Source organism: Vipera berus (genome assembly GCF_964194415.1).
Source record: "Vipera berus genome assembly, chromosome: 1".
NCBI lineage: Eukaryota > Metazoa > Chordata > Lepidosauria > Squamata > Viperidae > Vipera > Vipera berus.
In genome coordinates this window covers 228,643,880-228,664,901 of record NC_138202.1, presented here as the reverse complement: position 1 = coordinate 228,664,901, position 21,022 = coordinate 228,643,880, and the positions used below count along the sequence as shown (strand labels likewise).

Below are 21,022 nucleotides of genomic sequence, written 5' to 3'. Positions count from 1 at the left end.
GGATCTACTATCACTAATAAAAGAAGTAGCAGTAAAGAAATATGCCACAGACTAGACTTGGTTGAATAGAAATGAGTTTGGAAAATACATTCAGATGTCAAAGATCAGAGGTGTGCAGATAATGGTTTTCTCTGTGATACTCTATGGAAGTGAAAGTTGGATTTTGAAGAAGCAGGATAGAAACAGCATTGAATGCTTTTCGTATCTGATGGTAGAGAAGGCACCTGAGAATACTATAGTCCAGAAAAGAAACAAATGGGTCACAGAACAAATCTCACTCAAGGCAAAAATGACCAGGGTCAAATTATCCCATTTGGGACACATTCTGTGAAGAATTAGCTCTTTGCAGGAAGCTCCAGTGCTGGGAAAGGGGGAAGGAAAGGGAAAAAGAAGATAAGTAGCAATAAGATGGGTGGACTCAATTACAGCAGCGATGGATGCATGGCGGGAAAACCTGGAGAATATCCATGTATGTGGTTGCTAAGCGTTGACACTGACCTGGTGGCACATAGTCAATCAATGAGTGTGCCTGGTCTGTGTGGATGAAATGTTCTATTTTCACTTTTATTTCTGCCCTTCCCCTCCTTAAATCCATCTGAAACACATTTGGCCTCACATGTGGTGATGCTTGTTATGATATAAGAGGTAAGACCTCACTCTTGCCCTGTTAGGAGAGACAGATCATGGAAGTCACAAATTATGTCTTCCTTTGCACACTAAAAAGTAAAGTGCTGTTCTTAATGTAACTCTATGCTAATAAAATATAAATGATATAACTATATACCGGTAATTAAAATATAAAAACATGTATAAGAAAAAAAAAAGAACAAAGAGTTCCCCTCCCCAGTTTAAAATCCAGTGCAGCAACAAATCATGTTAAATGCTAGCTTATGTAAGCAAATGTATTTATCGGCCAGTAGAAAGACAACCTAAAATGGAAATAAGCCATTAATTGGAAACTTAGAAGTCAAACAAAAAGCTAAGCCCAACCGTGTATCATTTGGGACACAGAAAAAGTTCATCTTGAATACTGTAGACATTCCATGAAGGATGTGGATCCTCCCAGCTTGAATCAGGCAAGAGAAGGTGTTAAAAAGTAATTCAACAGCACCTACTCACCAGTCATGGATGGTGCCACTTTCCTTTGTCCTTTATGATCCACAGTACCTTCGTAGGCTACTGTAACATCATAAACTGCATCTAAGTAGCTCTTCATTGAATCAACAGCAACATGAGTGGCCTTCACCCGTGGAGTAAGCACATGTTTCAATACTGTGAGACCTAACCAAGAGGAAAGGTAGAGTGAAGAAGATTTAGTTAGTTGCCCAGGAAAATGGTAACATCTGTAGATCCTGCAGCTGACATCTATAAAACCAACCATTGATTCTGATTTTCTCTAGACCAGGGGTCGGCAACCTAAAAAAGGAAAAGAGCCACTGGGAACCGGTTCCATCACAAATTAAAAAAAGTGGGAGCCGCGTGCGCGTGTCCATGCACGCGCATGCGCAAAAAATGTTTTGCGCATGCGCAAAATGGTTTTTTGCGCATGCGCGGACGCACGCGGTTGCCATTTTTTTAAAGTGAGATGGAACCGGTTCCCGGTTGCCCGACGGCGACGGCCCGTCTGCAAAGCTGCCGAAAGCGGCAGCTTTGCAGACGGGCTGCGGCAGCTTCCTCAAAGAGCGGCGCTGCTGCCCGTTCGCGCGGAGGTACGCGCGCACCTCCGGTCGTTCGGAGAGGTGCACACGGACCTCTCGGAATGGGCAGGGGCGCCGCTCTTTGAGGAAGCTGCCGCGGCCCGTCTGCGAAGCTGCCGAAAGCGGCAGCTACGCAGACGGGCCGCGGCAGCTTCCTCAAAGAGCGGCACCGCTGCCCGTTCGCGCGGAGGTATGCGCGCACCTCTCCAAAGGTTTGGCGAGGTGCGCGCGCACCTCCGGTCGTTCGGAGAGGTGCGCGCAGACCTCTCGGAATGGGCAGGGGCGCCGCTCTTCGAGAAAGCTGCCGCGGCCCGTCTGCAAAGCTGCCGCTTTCGGCAGCTTTGCAGACGGGCCGCGGCAGCTTCCTCAAAGAGCGGCGCCCCTGCCCCTTCGCGCGGAGGTACGCGCGCACCTCTCCAAAGGTTTGGGGAGGTGCGCGCGCACCTCCGCCCATTCAGGGAGGTGCGCACGCACCTCTCCAAACGGGCAATGCCACTCTCCATTTGGAGAGGTGCGCGCGCACCACTGCCCGTTCGAAGAGGTACGCGCGCACTGGGTGGCTGGGAGCCGCGGGTTGCCGACCCGTGCTCTAGACCCAAGCTAGTGTTTTTATTTTTCTTTCTTATCCTTAAGCAAAATGATCCCATATCATGGATGAATTCAGTAAATCATAAGGCTTATTCTAAAATGCATTTAAGTTCATGGCATTCATAGAAGTCCATTAAGCCTCCATATCTCTCCAAGACACATACCGTATTTTCCAGCGTATAAGATGACTGTTTAACCCATGAAAATCACATCAAAAGTTGGGGGGTCGTCTTATACGCCCAGTCGCCTTATACGCCGGAAAATCAGTGGGTGGCGTCTGGCGGGAGCCGGCAGGTCCAGTCCTGCGCACGCGCGCACTCCCCGGCTGCTCCTTAGCAGCCGGGGAGTGCGCGCGTGTGCAGGACTGCCCTGCCGACTCCCGTCCGACGCTCTTCCCTCTTGAGGCAGCTGCTGCCTCAGGAGGGAGGAGCCGGCTCGCTCTTCCCTCTTGAGGCAGCAGCTGCCTCAAGAGGGAAGAGCGTGGAGCCGGCAGGGAAGTCCTGTGTGCGCGTGCGTTTGCAGGACTTCCCTGCCGGCTCGCTCTTCCCTCTTGAGGCAGCTGCTGCCTCAAGAGGGAAGAGCGTCGGACGGGAGCCGGCAGGGAAGTCCTGCTCACGTCCGACGCTGCGCTTCTGCCGGGCGGTGCTGGCCGAGACGAGCCAGCAGGCAGCCGCCGTGAGCGTGGCGCTGAGGGGCAGCAGCCACCGGCTCAGCAACAGGTCCGAGCGCAGGAGCCGCACCGCCAGGCTGCCCAGGAAAAGCAGCCACACCGAGAGGCTGCACGTCCAGTCCAGCTCCATGAGGGGCAGGGCGGGAAGCTGGCCGGGAAGAGGGACCGGGAGCCCGGGCCGAGCGCGCCTCGGCCGACGGTGAGAGGGAAGCGGCACATGAAAAAGAGGCTGCGGGTGGAGCTGCCCCGCCCTGCGCCGAATGGGAGAAGTTCAAGGCCTGGGGGGGGGAAAGCAGGAGGGTCGCCGGCCGTGGCGGCGGCTGCCCTCTGGCGCTGCCTGCCACCCGGGAAACGCTGCGTCTCGGGGGCCAGCAGAAGCGCGGGAGCAGTGGGAGGGCCAGCGGGGCCAGTCGGGCCTTCGCCTCCTCTGCGACGGACAGGGAGGGCAGGGCATGTAAGTATTTTCCGGCGTATAAGACAAAAAACCTTGAAAAACGTCTTAAAAGTAGGGGGTCGTCTTATACGCCGGAAAATACGGTATTTAATTTGCAGAGAAGATACTCAGATGTTCTCTACTCACTGTACAAAAAAGAGCTGTTGTGGTAAAAATATTCTTCCATAACTAATAATTGCAATTGTTTTCCTCATCATGGAACACAAAATATGCATCCAAAGAGTCCAATCTGAACATGATAAATAAGTGACATGTGAATGCAATTTAGTTATAAATCTACTGCCTTCCAAAACTGCAAAGGAATATAAAATATTGTCAGGTGTTGTATCCATGGCACATAAAATTAATTTCAAATCAACTTTATCAATTCCAAGACTTGAAAAAAAATCTTTAGTTTTCCACAAAAATGTTCATGTATTCTTTAAACCTTAAAAAGTTTCTTATATATCCTCTTTTATAAACTTCTAGACATTTTGTATTTATTTATTTTATTTGGAAAACTTATATAGCTGCCTACTTGCTAACAGCGACTCAAGGCGGCTTACAGGAAATACAGTGTTGTATACAATCTTAACTAGTAAACTGTAACTCAATTCAGAAATTTTTTCTTTCAGTCTTGGCTTCCAGAACCATCTCCTCGTTATCTTTTGTTTATGCTTTGACCACCCAGTCATGACACCAGCGTGGTGATTGGGTATTAGAACTCTCAAAATGGCAATGCAAGGCACTTCCTCTCAGCTGAAATTTTGGAAGGCTTGAAAAGAGATTGGCTGGGAGGTATAAGCAGAATAGGTTGGAGAGGATCTCTCAGTCTTAGCCCAAAGAAATTTGCCAACTGTTAAGAGTGATAGATTTAGGAATACAGGTAGGTCTTGATGAGTGCAGTTAATGAATCCTATGAAATGGTCACCTTATTCAAATTCACACTATTCAAAGTGATATTGCTACAGAAAATATGGTAATTGGTTTCAGCTTGACAGAAATAGGCAATGCCATTGATCAATGCTATCAGAATCAGGGCAAACTGCACTACCCCTATCATAAGTTGGGGCTTTAAAAACATTTGGGAAGATCTGACTACCCTCCAAAATCTTGGCTTTAACAGTTTATGTATGTCACATGACAGTGGATTTCAAGTAAAGTATTTGTAATCTATTAGTTTCACTTTATCTTCAGAACTGCTTTATAGTGAAAAAGTGGGAGAAAACTAATTTAAATAAATGGAACTCTGTCATGCTTGTCTTTTCATCTCAAATCCACTTTATTTCTCTTACCTTCCTTATCAGCATATGACTGACTATCTGCAATGACTTTGGGCAGCTCTGGATTGTAACGTGTTCCCTCTGGAAAAATCACAAGGTACATCTGTGGAATTAAATATATATAAATGTGTGTGTGTGCGTGTGTGCGTGTTGGAATGTACAAACAGTTTTATTAAGTTAAACAGTTCAGCTTTAAGACCGAGAACTAAATTATAAGGAAGTTGTAAGACTGAGCTTCAATGAGGTGGCTTCGGTCAAAAGTCTCATTTTCCTTCCAGCCCCGCACCATAACACAATTACTTTGAGCTTCTATCAGTTCTCACAAATGTAATTTGTGAAAGAATGCAGAATTCACCCAGACTTGCTGCGCAAAAGCAAAACTCAATTCATTTAACATTATCATCTCATAATGAATTATTTGGACAATAAGACTAAATTGAAACTACTACTCTTTTTGCTTCTTTAATGTCACTCTTATTTTCTTTGCTGTTTAATAAATACAACCATTTATTAAACTATTTTTTATTAATATGAACTTACATTAATAGGCTGGCACTACAGGTGGTCCTTGACTTACAACTGTTTTAGTTACAAAGTTACAACTACCTCAGGAAAAGTGACTTACAGACCATCCTTGAAATTGCAATCAGCATACCATCCTCACTGTCACACGATCAGAATTTGGGCACCTGGCAATTGGCTCACATTTATGACGGTTGCAGCATCTTGTGACTTGTGACAGTTAGGGAAGCTGGATTTGCTTAAGAACCATGTGACTGGCGTAATGTCCATGCGATTTGCTTAGCAGGAGTAAAATGGTCATAAAATTGGGTCTGATCACATTTAGCAGCCAAAATTTTGATCTCAACTGTGGTTGTGAGTCGAGAACTACCTATCCCAGGGGTGTCAAACTCAATTTCATTGAGGGCTGCATCAGCATTGCGGTTGCACTCAGGGGGCCGGGTGGGTATGGCCAGGGTGGGTGTGGCCTACTGGGTGGGCGTGGCTAGAGTGCGTATGGCCTACTGGGTGGGCATGGCCAGCTCTACATCGTTCGCATCAAGGGTGCCTATGGGGGCCTGGGCTGGAGTGGGACAGATCTGAGGGTCTCTGGCAGAAGAAGGGTCTCTGGGCCAGGGCCAAGGCAGTGGGGGCAGTTCCCTCACTGTTTCCAGGATGGCTTCATGGGCCACATGAAACCACTTCACGGGCCGGATCTGGCCCCTGGGCCTTGTGTTTGACATGTCTGACCTATCCGGTTGCTTAGGGTTGTTTAAAAGAAATATATATGACCCCTCAACAGAATTATCAGGATATTTAAAAAATGAATTTCTATGGCGTAATTTTTCTACATAAACAGTTTTGTATCCTAATACCAGAACTTTTCCTGGAAGGTACAGATGCTTATCCTTCCAGAAACCAATCCAAGAGAACTGCTTAAAGGAGCCGCCTCACTTTTTGGAAGGAAAGTCTAAACCAGAATTCGATTCTGAAAAAAATGAATTGACTCCTGAAGTTTACTTTTGTGTCATGTAATATCACACACACACACACACACACACACACACACACACGGGGAGGGAGAGAGAAAAAGAGAGAACTTATATACTGTACAAAATGGAAATAAAGCAGCTTACTGGAGTTTTTGTTTTCATCTGGATATGCAACTTGTTCCTCATTTTCTTTTCATTAAATCTGGCACTTCGTTTCACATACACTCCACCATGCTAGTATATAAACAAATTGAATATGTTTGTAACTCTGAACTCTCATAAAACAGTATTTTTATACTCTGGAATAAATAAAATAAAAATTAATGTACTAGCATTTTACCTGCTGTAGGGTGAGCAGCTTTCTATGCTCTTAAATTTGCTTTTGCAATGATAGGAACATGCAGACTTTTATGTTTTTATTTTACAAAATTATTCTATTAAAAAAATAGGAAACAGAAAAAAATATAGTTTTTAACCCAAAGACAGTTGATTCTATATGGATGCTAGACAAAAGAAAGTTTCTCTAAGTGTGGGAATATGTGCTAAGTTTATTAGTATGCCAAAGCTCCAAAGTATTAAGACTATTAAGCAGTGAAAAATTCATAGAAGTCCAGAATCAACCTATTTCGTTTGCCTCAAAAGTGAGGCTCCAACCAAATTTTAAATACCTACCTAGACAACACAATGGAGGGTAGTGACAAGGCATTACCTGTGTCAGACACTGACATTAATGAAATAAATTTATTTATTTATTTATTTATTTATTTATTAAGGGACGCGGTGGCTCAGTGGGTTAGGACGCTGAACTTGTTGATCGGAAGGTCGGCAGTTTGGCGGGTCGAATCCCGAGTGCCGCGTAGCAGAGTGAGCGCCTGTTACTCGTCCCAGCTTCTGCCCACCTAGCAGTTCGAAAGCACGTAAAAATGCAAGTAGAAAAATAGGGACCACTCCGGTGGGAAGGTAACAGCGTTCCGTGCGCCTTTGGCGTCTAGTCATGCCGGCCACATGACCACGGAGACGTCCTCGGACAAGCGCTGGCTCTTCGGCTATGAAACGGAGATGAGCACCGGCCCCTAGAGTCGGAAACGACTAGCACGCATGTGCGGGGGAACCTTTACCTTACCTTTATTTATTAGTTTTTATAAACTGCCCTTCTCCCGAGGGACTCGGGGCGGTGTACAGAGGAAGGAAGGTATACAGACCGAACAATAAAATAATAAGAAACACTAATAACACAAACTGGGACCCCAATTAACGTTATCATGCCAGGCCAGCCTGCTGGAATAGGAAAGTTTTTAAGTCGCGACGGAAGGTACGGAGGTCAGGGGCCATCCGGATTTCGGTTGGTAAGGTGTTCCAGAGGGCTGGCGCACCCACTGAGAATGCTCTCCCCCTGGGGGCCATTAGCCGACATTCCTTGAGCGGTGGCACCCTGAGGAGGCCCTCTCTGTGGGAGCGCACAGGACGGTGGGGTGCTGACATCGGCAGAAGGTGCTCCCGTAGGTAGTCCGGACCCATGCCATGTAGGGCTTTGAATGTCATTGTTAGCACCTTGAACTTCACACGGAAGGCAACCGGAAGCCAGTGCAGCGCACGGAGGAGAGGTGTGATATGGGAGTATCGGGAGGCTCCCAAGAGTGTCCGTGCCGCCGCACTTTGCACCAGTTGAAGCTTCCGAGTGGATCTCAAGGGCAGCCCCATGTAGAGAGCGTTACAATAGTCTAGGCGAGATGTCACAAGGGCATGGGTGACTGTACGTAAGGAATCCAGGTCCAGATAAGGCCGTAGTTGGCGAACTAGCCGAACCCGGGAGAAGGCCCCCTTGGTCACAGCTCCAATGTGGTCTTCCAGGGAGAGCTGCGAGTCTAGGAGGACACCCAGGTTGCGGGCCCTATCAACAGGGGGAAGTAACTTGTCCCCAATGTTAAGCAGTGGGACGTTCTGAATCTCCTGGCTTGCCGGTACGTACAGCCATTCAGTCTTGTCCGGGTTCAGTTGAAGCCTGTTTCTCCCCATCCATTCCCGGACCGCTTTCAGGCAGCGGGACATCACGTCTAGGGCATCACTGATATTGTTAGGAGTTGAGATAAAAAGCTGGGTGTCATCAGCATACTGATGGTACCCTACTCCAAAACTGCGAATGATCTCACCCAGCGGTTTCATGTAGATGTTGAACAGGAGAGGCGAGAGGACCGACCCCTGAGGGACTCCGCAAGCGAGAGGCCTCGGGGTCGACCTCTGTCCCCCTGTCAGCACCGACTGCGAGCGACCCTGGAGAAAGGAGGAGAACCAACGCAGAACCGTGCCTCCCACTCCCAGTCCCCTGAGGCGTCGCAGCAAGATACCATGGTCGATGGTATCGAAAGCCGCTGAGAGGTCTAATAAGACTAGGACAGAGGAATGGCCCCTGTCCCGGGCTCTCCAGAGATCATTCATCAGAGCGACCAATGCCGTCTCCGTGCTGTAGCCCGGCCTGAAACCCGATTGGTACGGGTCTAGATAAACCGCTTCATACAGGATCTGAGGAAGTTGGTGCGCCACCACGCTCTCAACAACCTTCGCAAGGAAGCGAAGATTGGAGACTGGACGAAAGTTATTCAAAGAGGATGGGTCCAAGGTGGGCTTCTTGAGGAGAGGTCTCACCACCGCCTCCTTCAAGGCGGTGGGGAAGTGACCCTCACTCAGAGAAGCAGAGATGACCGCTAGGAACCAGCCTCGTGTCGCCTCTCGAGCTGCATAGGCCAGCCAGGAAGGGCACGGGTCCAGTAAGCATGTGGAGGAGCTCAACCTTCTCATAATCCTGTCCACTTCCTTAGGAGTTACAGGATCAAATTCTTCCCAGATGACGTCGACAAGACTGTCCAAGTCTTGTTCTTCCATCTCAGCCCAGTTGGAGTCCAGACCAGTTCGGATCCGAGCGATTTTATCCAGCAGATATTGACCAAATTCCTCGGCTCGACCCTGCAAGGGTTCCTCCCTCACCTCTTGGTTTAATAGGGAGCGAGTCACCCTGAACAAGGCAGCCGGGCGATTATCTGCGGACGCGATGAGGGTGGAAAAGTAGTTGGATTTTGCCACCCTTATCGCAGCGAGATAAGACCTGGTGAGGGTTCTTAGTCGCAATCGGTCGGATTCGGATCGACTGGACCTCCAACGGCTCTCTAGGCCCCGTCTCCGACGCTTCATCTCCCGGAGCTCCTCGGTGAACCATGGGGCTCGCTGGGATCTGCGTCGGGTCAGAGGCCGCAAGGGTACAACTCGGTCCAGAGCCTCCGTGGCTGCCTTTTCCCAGGCTTCCACTAAGGCTTCCACCGAGTTGTGAGCAGGGGGTGCATGCGAGTCCCTAAGCGCTGCCTGGAACTTATCAGGGTCCATTAGGCGCCTAGGGCGGTACCATCTGACTGGCACCGTGCACCCACGGTGGGGAGTGGCAAGGGGGAAGTCTAGCCGCAGGAGGTGGTGATCGGTCCATGACAGGGGCGTAATAGTTGTGGCACCCCCACCGACATCATCGCGCCACCGTCCAGACAAGAACACCAAGTCTGGGTTGTGGCCTCTCTCATGAGTCGGCCCAGAAATTATTTGCAACAGGTCCATGGCCGTCATGGAAGCCATGAACTCCCGAGCCAGTTCGGACGATCCTCCCAGGGACGGTAGATTAAAGTCGCCCAAGACCATGAGTCTTGGGAATTCAACCACCAACCCTGAGAGGACATCGAGTAGCTCGGGTAGGGCCGCCGCTGCACGATTAGGTGGTAGGTACGCCAGCAGCAGACCCAACTGCGCCCCTGGGCCGAATCTCAGTAGGAGAGACTCACACCCGACCATCTGAGGGACGGTGGTCTCTCGCGGGCTAAGGGATTCCCTGATGATAACTGCCACTCCCCCGCCCCTCCCATGAGCCCGGGGCTGGTGCAGTACCTGGAAACCTGGCGGGCAGAGGTCAACCAGAGGAACACCCCCCTCTGGGCCCAGCCAGGTTTCCGTGATGCAGGCCAGGTCCGCATGCTCACTCTCCACTAGGTCACGAATGAGGTGAGCTTTGTTAGCTGCGGACCTTGCATTCAGGTAGACCAGCCTTAGCATGGGAGGGTGCGCACCTTTGCTCCCGGGTCCTCCGGGGGAGAACAGAGGGTCGGAGCGTCTCACCGCCTGTACAGGGCGGAGATGACACTCCCGGTGACGATACGGCCCTCTGTCTGTGCACCTTCTGCCATTCCCCACCATCCTAGGGATGGGACGCCACTGGGTGTTATCGGCGACTGGTCCTCGTTGTACGCCGTCGCGGACGGCCGTGGGCCTGGCATGCGTTATGGTGGCTGGAAGGCGTGCCTTTCCCGCGCAACCATAGTCTCCTCCCTCCCCCCTCCCTAACCCCACAAAAAACTTAACTAAAAACTTAATCAGGGGCTTCTTGTTGGGCTTATGTTAATGTTAATATTGATTTCTTACATGGCAATTCTAATTGTATTTGGTTCAGTGGCTACTTTCGCTGTAAATTATGCCAACTTGCCTGGCTATAATGAATGTCATGTGGTTTACTTCTAAATCAAAGTAAATCTAATTAGGATTGAAATATTTAGCATTTTTCAGGGCATTAGCAGCACAATGAAAGTATTGTAGCAACTTTAGCCATTTATTATGGCAAAAATATTCATATTAATTGAGTTTCAAATAACGGGAGGGTGGATTAGTAGGGGAGCGAACTCTGGTTATGATTGGGAATAGTGCTGAATTAGATTGAAATACATTTCTTTTGTAGCATGCAAACAAAATCAATTAATGTGATAATGTGATCTTTTATTTCTTTTCCTTCAAAATATGCAACAGTAATTGATTGTTAAGGTAGGATTACTATGTGATTAATTTATAGTTCTTATGCTCTATGCTTCAGTAAGAAAGGAGGCCAGAGATCCTTTACTGGGGATATCTTACTGAAACTAATGGGATTTACTTCCAAATATTTGCAGAATCAATTGTATAAAAAATAAGCAGCAACTGCTAGCTACTTTATACTACTACAAACTTTTCTGTGAGATTGGTGGCTCTATGATAAATAAAGAGCTGCAATGGGGCTTCTGGTTTGCCAACATGGCCACCATGGATGTCTGGAAGGCGAGCTCTGTCTTCCGTGTCCAGTTTTGCATCACTGGGGGACCCTGGAAAGGGTCGAAAGTCACCCTGTAGAGGCGACCAGCAAGGAGGGGATCCCCGTTGGATTGCGGGAGGGCGGTAGCCCTTCTGCTTGATCCAGGGCAGCCCTCCAAACCGACAGACGAAAGACCGGCCATAGCAATATGGCTCATCACTAGACAGCCAAGTCACACTTACCACCAGGCAATTTTAAAGCAGCGCAGATGAGACTGGGTGAGATCTACCTCTCTTAAATCCTAACTATTTTTTTTATCTGCATAAGCTGCTTAAAGTACTTTCCCCCCTGTGGAGAGGGAAGGGAGATTTTATCCCTCCCTCTAGAAACAGCAGTGACTGACTATCCAGGGGAGTTTAAAACGTTGAAAGAATAACCTGATCCTAATTGGAATTTTACTTTTTAAAGTTTGTGGACTAAAATATTTTTTATGCTTACTGAAGATTAGAGTTTTTACTTATAAAAAAAGCAAAACTGAAAAGATTATAAAAACTTTGAATTTAAAAGAAAACTTTAAATGGTAGGGGCAACATCTTGTGGCTAAACCTGATATTACAATTTGTTATTGCTTAAAAGAGACTTGGCCAGCAGCCCAGACAACAGATAAGACTTATGTAACCTTGGGACATCAGCTGTAGAAGCCTACCTGTGTTCCTTATTCAGTGACAAAATCTTTTTTTGCATTCTCTGATTGTAAAGCTTTTAACCTAATACACTACTAAGAGAATATGGATGAAGATCAGGAACAGATTGTCTCTATGTTGAAAGCAATTCATCAAACTATTCTTACAGCTACTGGTGAAATAAGAGGTTACAGAAAAGAACAAGATGTCAGCCCAGATATACGAACTCAAACTTTGATTACAACTAAAAAAATCAACTACACAGAATATAACAGAAAAGGTGCAACAATTAAAAGATTATGATAGAAGATCAACAAAAACAGTCAATGGAAAACCCACAAAAGGGGCTGACAATATGGAAAAAAGAAAAGACTCTCTACATAAATCAGAAGGAACCTGAGTATCAAGAAGAACAACAGACTGAAGAGACGATAAACAGTTCAGGACAACTATGCCGAGATGGAAAAATAGAGGGATGATTTGCTAGTCCTCTCAAAATAATGGCGACTGCATGGTCTTTTCTACGTCAAACAATCTACATAACAACACAAAAGCACAGACGATTTGGCAAAGAAAGAAAGCCAGAATAAGACTGAAGAAAATTGGGGTTTTGACTTACTCGTCAGAATTAAAATATTGTTATAAGATGAGATAAAGAATTTAATAGTTAAATTCGAACACTGATTTACTTATAAAGGTTAAATGCAAAAGTGATTAAGATATATATAAGCTAAAAATCTATCAATGAATGTAATAAATGTTTTTATTTAGTGGTAATAATAAAAATTATTAGTTTAAACATGATATAGTAGATATTAAGAGAAAAAGACAGAAAGTATTAAATGTCGAAATAGGAGGAATTTTGGTTACTAAATTTAAGATATCTCAAAATTACCAGAAAATAAGAATATTATATTGTGTTACTAATTAGTTGATGTAAGAAGGTGAGAATTCAAATAGATGTGTATCCTGAACATTAGATCTTGTGATGAATTATGATTAAGGGAATTGGGGTTGTTTCAAACTTATGTTAAACATAAATATTAATGGGAAACTAAAAATTGGGAAAAATTAACCAGGACATTGATTGTCTAAAATGACTGAATGTTAAAACAACTAGGATATGTATAAACTAAAAATTATTGATAAATGTAAGAAAGTTATTTTTTATTTAAGCGATATAATAAGAATTGTACTAATTTAAATATGAGACAGTAAATACTAAGGGGAAAAGAGAGGAAACATTTAATGTAACAGTTTGAGATCTGTACTAAAGATATTTGTATGTTATTGAATTATTGACCAACTCAGCCACCACGTTGCTTTTCAAATATGTAAATGTAAAACTAGAAAACCAATAAAATTTTCTTTAAAAAAAAAGAGCTGCAATGTTTGTAATATTTTTTTCCTCAACTAGCTTGCTATTAATAAATATAATTGTTTTTGTTGTACGCCACCTAGTCATTTTTCTATGAGATGGGCAGCTATATAAATATGATAAACAAACAAAAATACAGAAACAGAATTAAAATTTACCTGAGAAAAATACCACCCGTACAAAGGAAGCCATTTTAATCCGTCTTTCAAAACATATCGAATATGTCCAAGAGCATTTTGCCTGATGGCCAACATATTTGCTATAATCCAATCAACTGCAAACCCAGAACACAAATACTTATAAATATAATACATCCTTGGCATACGCAGAGGTGATTCTCTTTCACGAAAAACAAATGCTGCTAAAGATCATGAACTGAGCTTTTCAGTTACAAAGTAAAATAAGCTCTTTTCACAATTCTATTCCTCCTTCTCTTTTTAGGCTTTGAACTTTCTATTCTCCATTTGTTTCTTAATTTTCAATAGAAAAGTTTTAAATGAATATGATGCTATTTAATGCACTTCACTAAGGAACTGAAGGAAATTAGATATATCATCTTGCAGGAGCACCAAAGGAAAAATATGAGCCTGAATTTGCCAAGAAGAATTTTAAAAGCTTCACTGTATGTAGAAAACTTGTCCTTTTAAATCAGGCTTATACCATATTGTACAAAAAAATCAAGCCTCTACCGCATCTTACACATAGAGTAAATTAGGTTACCCAAATATTCGATTATCGACATTTTAATCTGAATGTTAGTTCTGTATATAGATAGTCCTTGATCAATGACTGTTTGAAATTACGAATGCCTCAGAAAAGGTGATCATGTGATCACAATCTGGTTGCTTGGCAACTTGTTTCCCCTAATGACTGATTGTCATGCACCCCATGACAATCTTTCCTGTCAGCCTCCACAGAAAGTCAATGGGAAAGCTGGCAAGAAGGTTGCAAAGTGCTACCACCTGGCAACCTCTCATTTCTGGGGGCTGGATGTGCTGTTTTGTGCCTTCTTGGATCTGCAGAGAGCTCTGCAGAGGCAGGAAAGGAGAATGACTGTCTTAATCTCTGCTTGAACCTCAGCAGCTGAAATCCAAGAATATATGAAGCCAAAATCCTTCCACAAGCATGGCGAGGGACTTCATTTACTTAACAATCTGTAAGGTTGTTTAATGACTGCAACAGAGAATGGTGGAATTGCAGCTGTCAGTGAAGCAGTGAAGACACATGGGCATCTCATCTCAATGGGTAAAACTCAAGTCCCAATTATAGTTTTTAAGGCAGGACTACTGCAGTTCTACATCATTCATCACAATTGTTAACGTTACATAAAATTCCTTATAAAGAAACCAGCAATATACAAACCTGTACTTTGATGATTTGATATATAAACCACATTCTCTTTACTTTTTGGCAAATCACCATACAGAATTATCTAGGAAGGGAGAAAAAGTACTTAGTTAGCCTAATTATATAAAAATAAATTTAAAATCAATGTCAAATTTTGTTTTTTCTTTTAAAGAAGAATAATGTTAATTATTCTTAAGATTCCCTTTTCCATCTCAATGCAGCATTGGTCCACTGCTTAAATTATATGGCATTTTACTCCACGTTTAAACACAAGAGACTGAAACTAAAAAAGCGAAGGCGCTAACAGGCTTATTCTATGGTTTGACATAGTTTTAAATGAAAACATTTTAAAAATCATGTCTTCTCTTGCAAAAGTCATCAGGTGTATGCTATTACATTTATTAACAATTCTTAAAGATAGGCTATTACTGTTACCATGTAACTTGGATATTCAAATTGTCGCCAATGTATAAGAACGATTGAAAATGCTAATTTGTGCAAAATAAACTGGAATGCCTGATCAGTTCCCCTGTAAGTGGATCAATTAGAGTAGCTTAATCTTGTTGCCCTTTAGCACTCTAACCACCCCAAACAAATTTCTAGTTTCTTTCTCATTACAAACATTTTAAAGGGATAATAAGCATAACCCAAGAGTAAATGTTGATACAATTCCTATTACAGCCTCCCTCATGCTGAAAGTAAAGGATAGATGTTTTCATGTTGATAAAGAAAACCAGTACTACCGTATTTTCCGGCGTATAAGACTGGGCGTATAAGACGACCCCCCAACTTTTGAGATGATTTTCAAGATTTTTCGTCTTATACGCCGGAAAATCAGCGAGCCCGGGAAGGCACGCCCTCCCCTCTCACTGTGGAGGAAGCAGGGCAGGCTGGCATCTGGCGGGAGCCGCCAGGGCAGTCCTGCGCACGCGCACGCTCCCCGGCTCCTAAGGAGTCCTCGGGGAGCCATGGCAGGCGCCTCACACTCTTCCCTCTTGAGGCAGCATCGGCGGAGGCGTCCGGCGGGAGCCGGCACGACAGTCCTGCACACACGCGCGCTCCCCGGGTGTTAAGGAGCACAGGACTGCCCTGCCGGCTCCCGCCCGACACCGGACGGCTCCGCCGATGCTGCTTCAAGAGGGAAGAGGGAAGCATGCAGGGGGCTATTACAGCTTAAAGGTCTCAGCCTGCATCCCACTCAAACACCCAAAGGACTTGGAAGACTCGGCCTGCTCCTCAGTCAGCTTCAGGGCCCAGCAACACTCAAGTTAAATTTTTGTTTTTTGCAGGGGCGCCCAGCCAATGTTGCCAGGATCAGGTTTTCTACAGAGGTTGCTTCATGGCAACCAGGTGCTAGGACGCTCCATTCTTTAAAAAGGCTCCCCAAAAAAGTGGAGCTCCCCATGCACCAATAACTTCGGCTGCCAAACTTTAGGCTCCCTTGGGTATCTGAGTGGGAAGCTGGCCAAGGCCTACATCCTGTAACAGTCCCCTGGGAGTAGGCCAAAGGCATGTGGGGAGCCAGAGAGGGGGAAAGTAGGCCCAAGGCCTACAGGGATCCTGAGGGGGAGGGAGTGGAGCATGTGGTATCTCAGAGGGTGGGGGAGGCCCAGGGCCTGCCAGGACTTTCTCACACCTGAGGCACCCCACAATTTAATGGCTGCATCAGGGAGAATCAGAAATTAGGATTGTAAGTGAGCCGGTCTGGCTTAACAGCTGTGACCACTTGTGACTGTAATGGGCAGGCTCCATTATTGTTGTAACTCGAGGGCTTCCTGTAAAATTTTAATATCCTAGTTCGGGGCTTTTCAACCGATGGTACTTTAGCACCTGGCAGCCTTTAGCTGGAGCTGCAGGGCTCGGCAGAAGCCCCAGGATCTGCGTGCGTGCTACATGATGGTTGGAGCTTCTGGCGCACCGGGAGAAAGAGGAGGGCGGAGAGAGAAGGAGCAGGTTTTGGCGGGACAGGGAGAGAAAAAAAAACACGGAGAAAGAGAAGAGACTTTTGTTAGCGAAGTGGTGAGGAGAGAGTGTGTGAGCGAGCAGCCTTTGCGAGCAAAGGGTGAATGAGTGAAAGAGCAAGCGAGGGGCTTGTGTGAGTGAATGAAAGCGAGAGAAGCTTTTGCGAGCAACTTGTGAATGAATTAGTGAGAAAGAAGCTTTTGTGAGCAATGTGAGAATGAATGAGAGCAAACAAGAGGCTTTTGCTAGCAAAGAGTGAGGCGGGGGTTGCAAGTGAAGGGTGAGAGAAAAAGGGAAAAGTGAGGGGGAGAATGGAAGAAGAAAAGACATTGATTTCTGAGTTCCACTGTTGCAGTAGGAAGGAAGTGTTAACACTGAACCTCAACCTAGCCATTTCTATAATAACAAATGAATCTAACCAGTAAAGCCCAAAATCCCCCCCTCCTTTTTTCAGTCATCAAGTTTTTGACAACTTGCTAAGCACTGGTGGTACTCGAATATTGTCATGTCCTAAACGTGGTACAATCTGTGAAAAGGTTGAAAAGCCCTCTCCTGGTTGGCAGGGAAAAATAGATACAGAGAAAAAAAATAAAAAGAAGCAACATCTTCCATGAAGCATCCTAATGAGGCTGTGGGACTTTTTTTTAAAAAAAAATGCTCCATCATTTTTATTATGAAAATTCAAGGAGGCAAACATATGTAATACTCTTTCTCATATTTTTTCCACTTCCTCTTTTCCCTACAACCACCCTGTAAGGCATATTGGGCTGAGAGAGCATGCCTGGCCCCAAATCACCCAGCTGACCTTCGTGAGGGACTAGAGCTCACCATCTCCTGGCTTCTAGTTTGGTATCTGAATTACTAGTCCAAAGTAACTGGCTTTCTCACTATTATATATTCCAAATCCTTCCCCCCCAAAAAACCCCTCCAGAATAGGCTCATTCTTTTGTTTCCAATGACATTGTTCTTTGTAACAGTGGCATATATGATCATATTCACATAATATGCTGTAGTTTGCATCTCAGTATATTATGCAAATCCAGGAAGAGTCTAACATGTGTAGCAAGTGATGTACAATTTCATTACCATTGGCATTTAGTTAAATTCATTTAAATAACTATCACTTGAACCAACAGAGCATGCAAGCTGTTTTTAGAGATAAGCAGCTCATACTACTTTATAATTTAGGTGGGGTAATATCATAATCAAAAAACAGAGTTCTAAATGTATGAAAAAAATGTAAGAAATAGAACACTTTCCTATACTACTTACTAACATGTTAGGTGTTTGTGTGCCCAAACGATTGTTATATTTTGCTTTTTGATAAATAAGTGTAATTTCAGTCATGTAATTCCCCACTTGCAATTTGAAATCAATCAATGCAATCCAAACACATAACAAACTATCGGGAATCAACATCAATGTGTATGTAGCTTTGAGCATCTTACACTGCATCTCTGCAATATAAATAATTGAAATTTGTTGACAACTAAGAATTTTAATTTGATGAAATTAAAATTATTCATTAAAACTGCAGTGGAGTCTGTGGGAATGGAAGGATGTAAAGCAAACTACCGGTAATCAAAAGTTGTAGCTCCTCTCCAGCAGCTGCTTGCAACAGTTCTGTAGACAAGCAGACAAAAAACTTAAAAGGGGCAGTTAAAAGCAAGTTAAACCTGTTGCTGATGCTGTGTAACAGGAAAGTATTTTAATTAATCATGTACATATTAACGGGACAACAGAGAATGAGGTGGCTGGATGGAGTCACTGAAGCAGTAGGTGTGAGCTTAAATGGACTCCAGAAAATGGTAGAGGACAGGAAGGCCTGGAGGAACATTGTCCATGGGGTCGCGATGGGTCGGACACGACTTCGCAGCTAACAACAACAACAACAACAAATGCATATTAAAAATTTAATGCAGTTTAATTCAGATTATTCAGCACATACATTTACTCTGAAAAAATGGGGAGAAACTTTTAAAATCATTTTTGAGGAAAAATCTCTCTACATTTAGCTTCATTAAAGAAAGTCCCTGTGCCCAAAAACTGCTTTTTGAGCCAATTCTATTAGTTATATCAAAATGCAAGCAAAAAGAATAGAGTGGAGTAGCATTCTTCAGAATGATACTCTGGTAATTCAGGCATCAGCTCAACTGGATTATGCAGAAAAACTGTAGGAACAAGTGTTGAGTTTACTATATGAAATGTGAAATATAAATCTAACAAAAATATATTCTAAGGTTCAACCTCCTAATCTGCACTACACTGCCTACCAGACTGCTCTAACTAGATTAATGTGGAGATATTCAGTGAGTCAGAGGTTGTAGTGGAAGTAAAGCTTGACTCCAGGCAGATTTTATAGCTGGACCTGCCCCTTGGTAAAATACTGAATTTCAACAGGAAAACGGGTACTCAATCTGGACAGAAGGAAGGAAGGTAGATTTTTAGGACTATACTTCTGCATTTGCTCACTTTCCTATCTCTTGCCAGCCAGCCCAGTCCTGGTCAGGGCAACAATCACTCAACCAGAATCAAGATTATTTATTACTTATTTGATTTCTATAGCCACCCACTTCAACAAGTGATTCTGAGCAGTGTACATCATAACTTATGTACATCAACATTCTCGCAGTCCCTTACTTCTGATCTATTGTCCTTTTCTGGGCAGAGGAAAGTGACAAAGTTCAAAGACTGAAAAGCAAATCGGTCCTTCTTCTGTGGTTCATCAATGATATTTGGGCCTTAGTTTTATGCTACACAGAAAAATGGCAGAGACCTAGAAGCAGCAGCAGCTGCTGTATTGGCTATCTTGCACAGGCACCCTCCCTCCTTTATGTTTTGGGAAGTGAGAGAGGGAGAGCTGTGTCCGTTGCAGCAATCAGACCTCATCATCTAAAAATTACTTCACTACCCCTGGGCCGGAGAGGACCCTGCCAAGCGAGGCCAAGGCTCGCTTTCTTCCTCCTTGTCAATATATATAACGCTGCTGAGTCGGAACAGAGCACACAAGCGGGCTCTGCGTTTTCCCGACTGCTGCCCTGCGAGGTCCGCAGCTCAACCAGGCCCCCAAAGCCTCTCCTGCCGGCTCCTTTGTTCGGGCCGGGAAGCCTGCGGAGGCACCTATCTCTCCATTTGCTCCCCGGCCCCTTTCTGCCCTCTCTGCCCAAACCAGCTGCAGGGAAGGGGCGGGCTTGGAGGGCCGAGCGGGAGAATGGAGTCCGCCAGCCCAGCCCGCCGAGCCCGCCAATCACCTGGCACGCCGGTTGTAGTTCTCGAAGAAGAAGAGCACCATGCTCTGGTAGACGGTGTAGAGCCGGTCGTCCACCTGGTGGTAGAAGGCTGGCGGGCAGCAGGGTGGAGAGCAGCCGCCAGGCCCCCCAGGCCAGGATGTAGGTGGGCGCGGTGCCCATCATCACGGCGGCGGGCAGCACGTAGCGCATGGAGTAAGTGTGCAGCACCAGCGACAGCAGCATCTTCTCTCCTCCGCCGGGACTCTCGGGACAGGGCGCGCGATTCGGCTCCGCTCCCCTCGCCGGGCGCCGCTGCACTCAATCAAGCCGCCGCCGCTCCTTCTCCTCACCGCGGGCTCCGACGGCCGCCCAGGGAGAGGGAGGAGGAGGAGGAGGAGGAAAAAGGAAGAGGGACGGCCTCAGCAGTCGGCCGCATGGCCCTGCGCAGCATGGGCGGGCAAGGGAAGAGGCAGCCGGGGCGGAGCTCACGCAAGCCCTCGCCCTCAGGCAACCGTCGCGGCCGCCGCCATGCCCCACTCCCCAGTGCTGAGCTCTTACCTCTTCTCCCGCCTCGGTCTTCCGGGACTTGGCCGGCTTTCTCAACCTTTGGCTTTGCTCTCCTCCCGCGGGAGGCTTGTCATTTGGGAAGGCGCGAATAACTGGCAGGAGTAGCAGTAGCCACTAAAGTTAGGTTAAAGGCCTTGCTGGTTCTGTACCAAGTCCCAAGTCAATGGCCTGCTTCTCCTTTACTCTCAATAGTAGATAGTTAAAAGGCAAAAGCTATCTTCTGTTTGAATACCTTTATTCTCAATTCTAAGACTGATTGCTGTACTTATTGCGATTAATTTGGTCTTGATTATATTTAATCTTAGTCTCTTTTTTTTTCCACCTTGCTCCTTGGCTTTTATCACCAGAGTTTGCAGATTATTTCCATTTTCAGCCCTCAGACTAGTGTCATCAGCACAGCACATGTTGATTCTTCTTCCAGTTTCAAAACCTGACTCATCTTTTCCAATCTGCTTCCCTCAATATATATTCAGCGTATGGTCTGAATAAATAAGGAGAGAGTACACACAAAGCCTTGTCTTATTCCTTTGCTAACCGGGAGCCAGGCTGCTTCACAATGTTCAGTTTGGACTTTGGTTTTCTGACATACGCATTGGTTTTAC

General features: G+C 45.5%; 1 protein-coding gene across 1 annotated transcript in view; it reads right to left on the bottom strand.

Annotated features, from left to right (window-relative positions):
* The window catches only part of AGPAT5 (1-acylglycerol-3-phosphate O-acyltransferase 5), a 35,953-nt gene extending 15,801 nt beyond the window's left edge, over positions 1 to 20,152 (bottom strand). The window contains 8 exon segments of the mRNA XM_081315090.1: positions 1,120 to 1,281; positions 4,684 to 4,774; positions 6,309 to 6,398; positions 13,473 to 13,588; positions 14,677 to 14,746; positions 19,875 to 19,883; positions 19,886 to 19,970; positions 19,972 to 20,152. Coding sequence (XP_081171216.1) covers positions 1,120 to 1,281; positions 4,684 to 4,774; positions 6,309 to 6,398; positions 13,473 to 13,588; positions 14,677 to 14,746; positions 19,875 to 19,883; positions 19,886 to 19,970; positions 19,972 to 20,096 — 748 coding nt within the window. The 5' untranslated portion in view covers positions 20,097 to 20,152.
* Between the last annotated feature and the right edge of the window lie 870 nt (positions 20,153 to 21,022).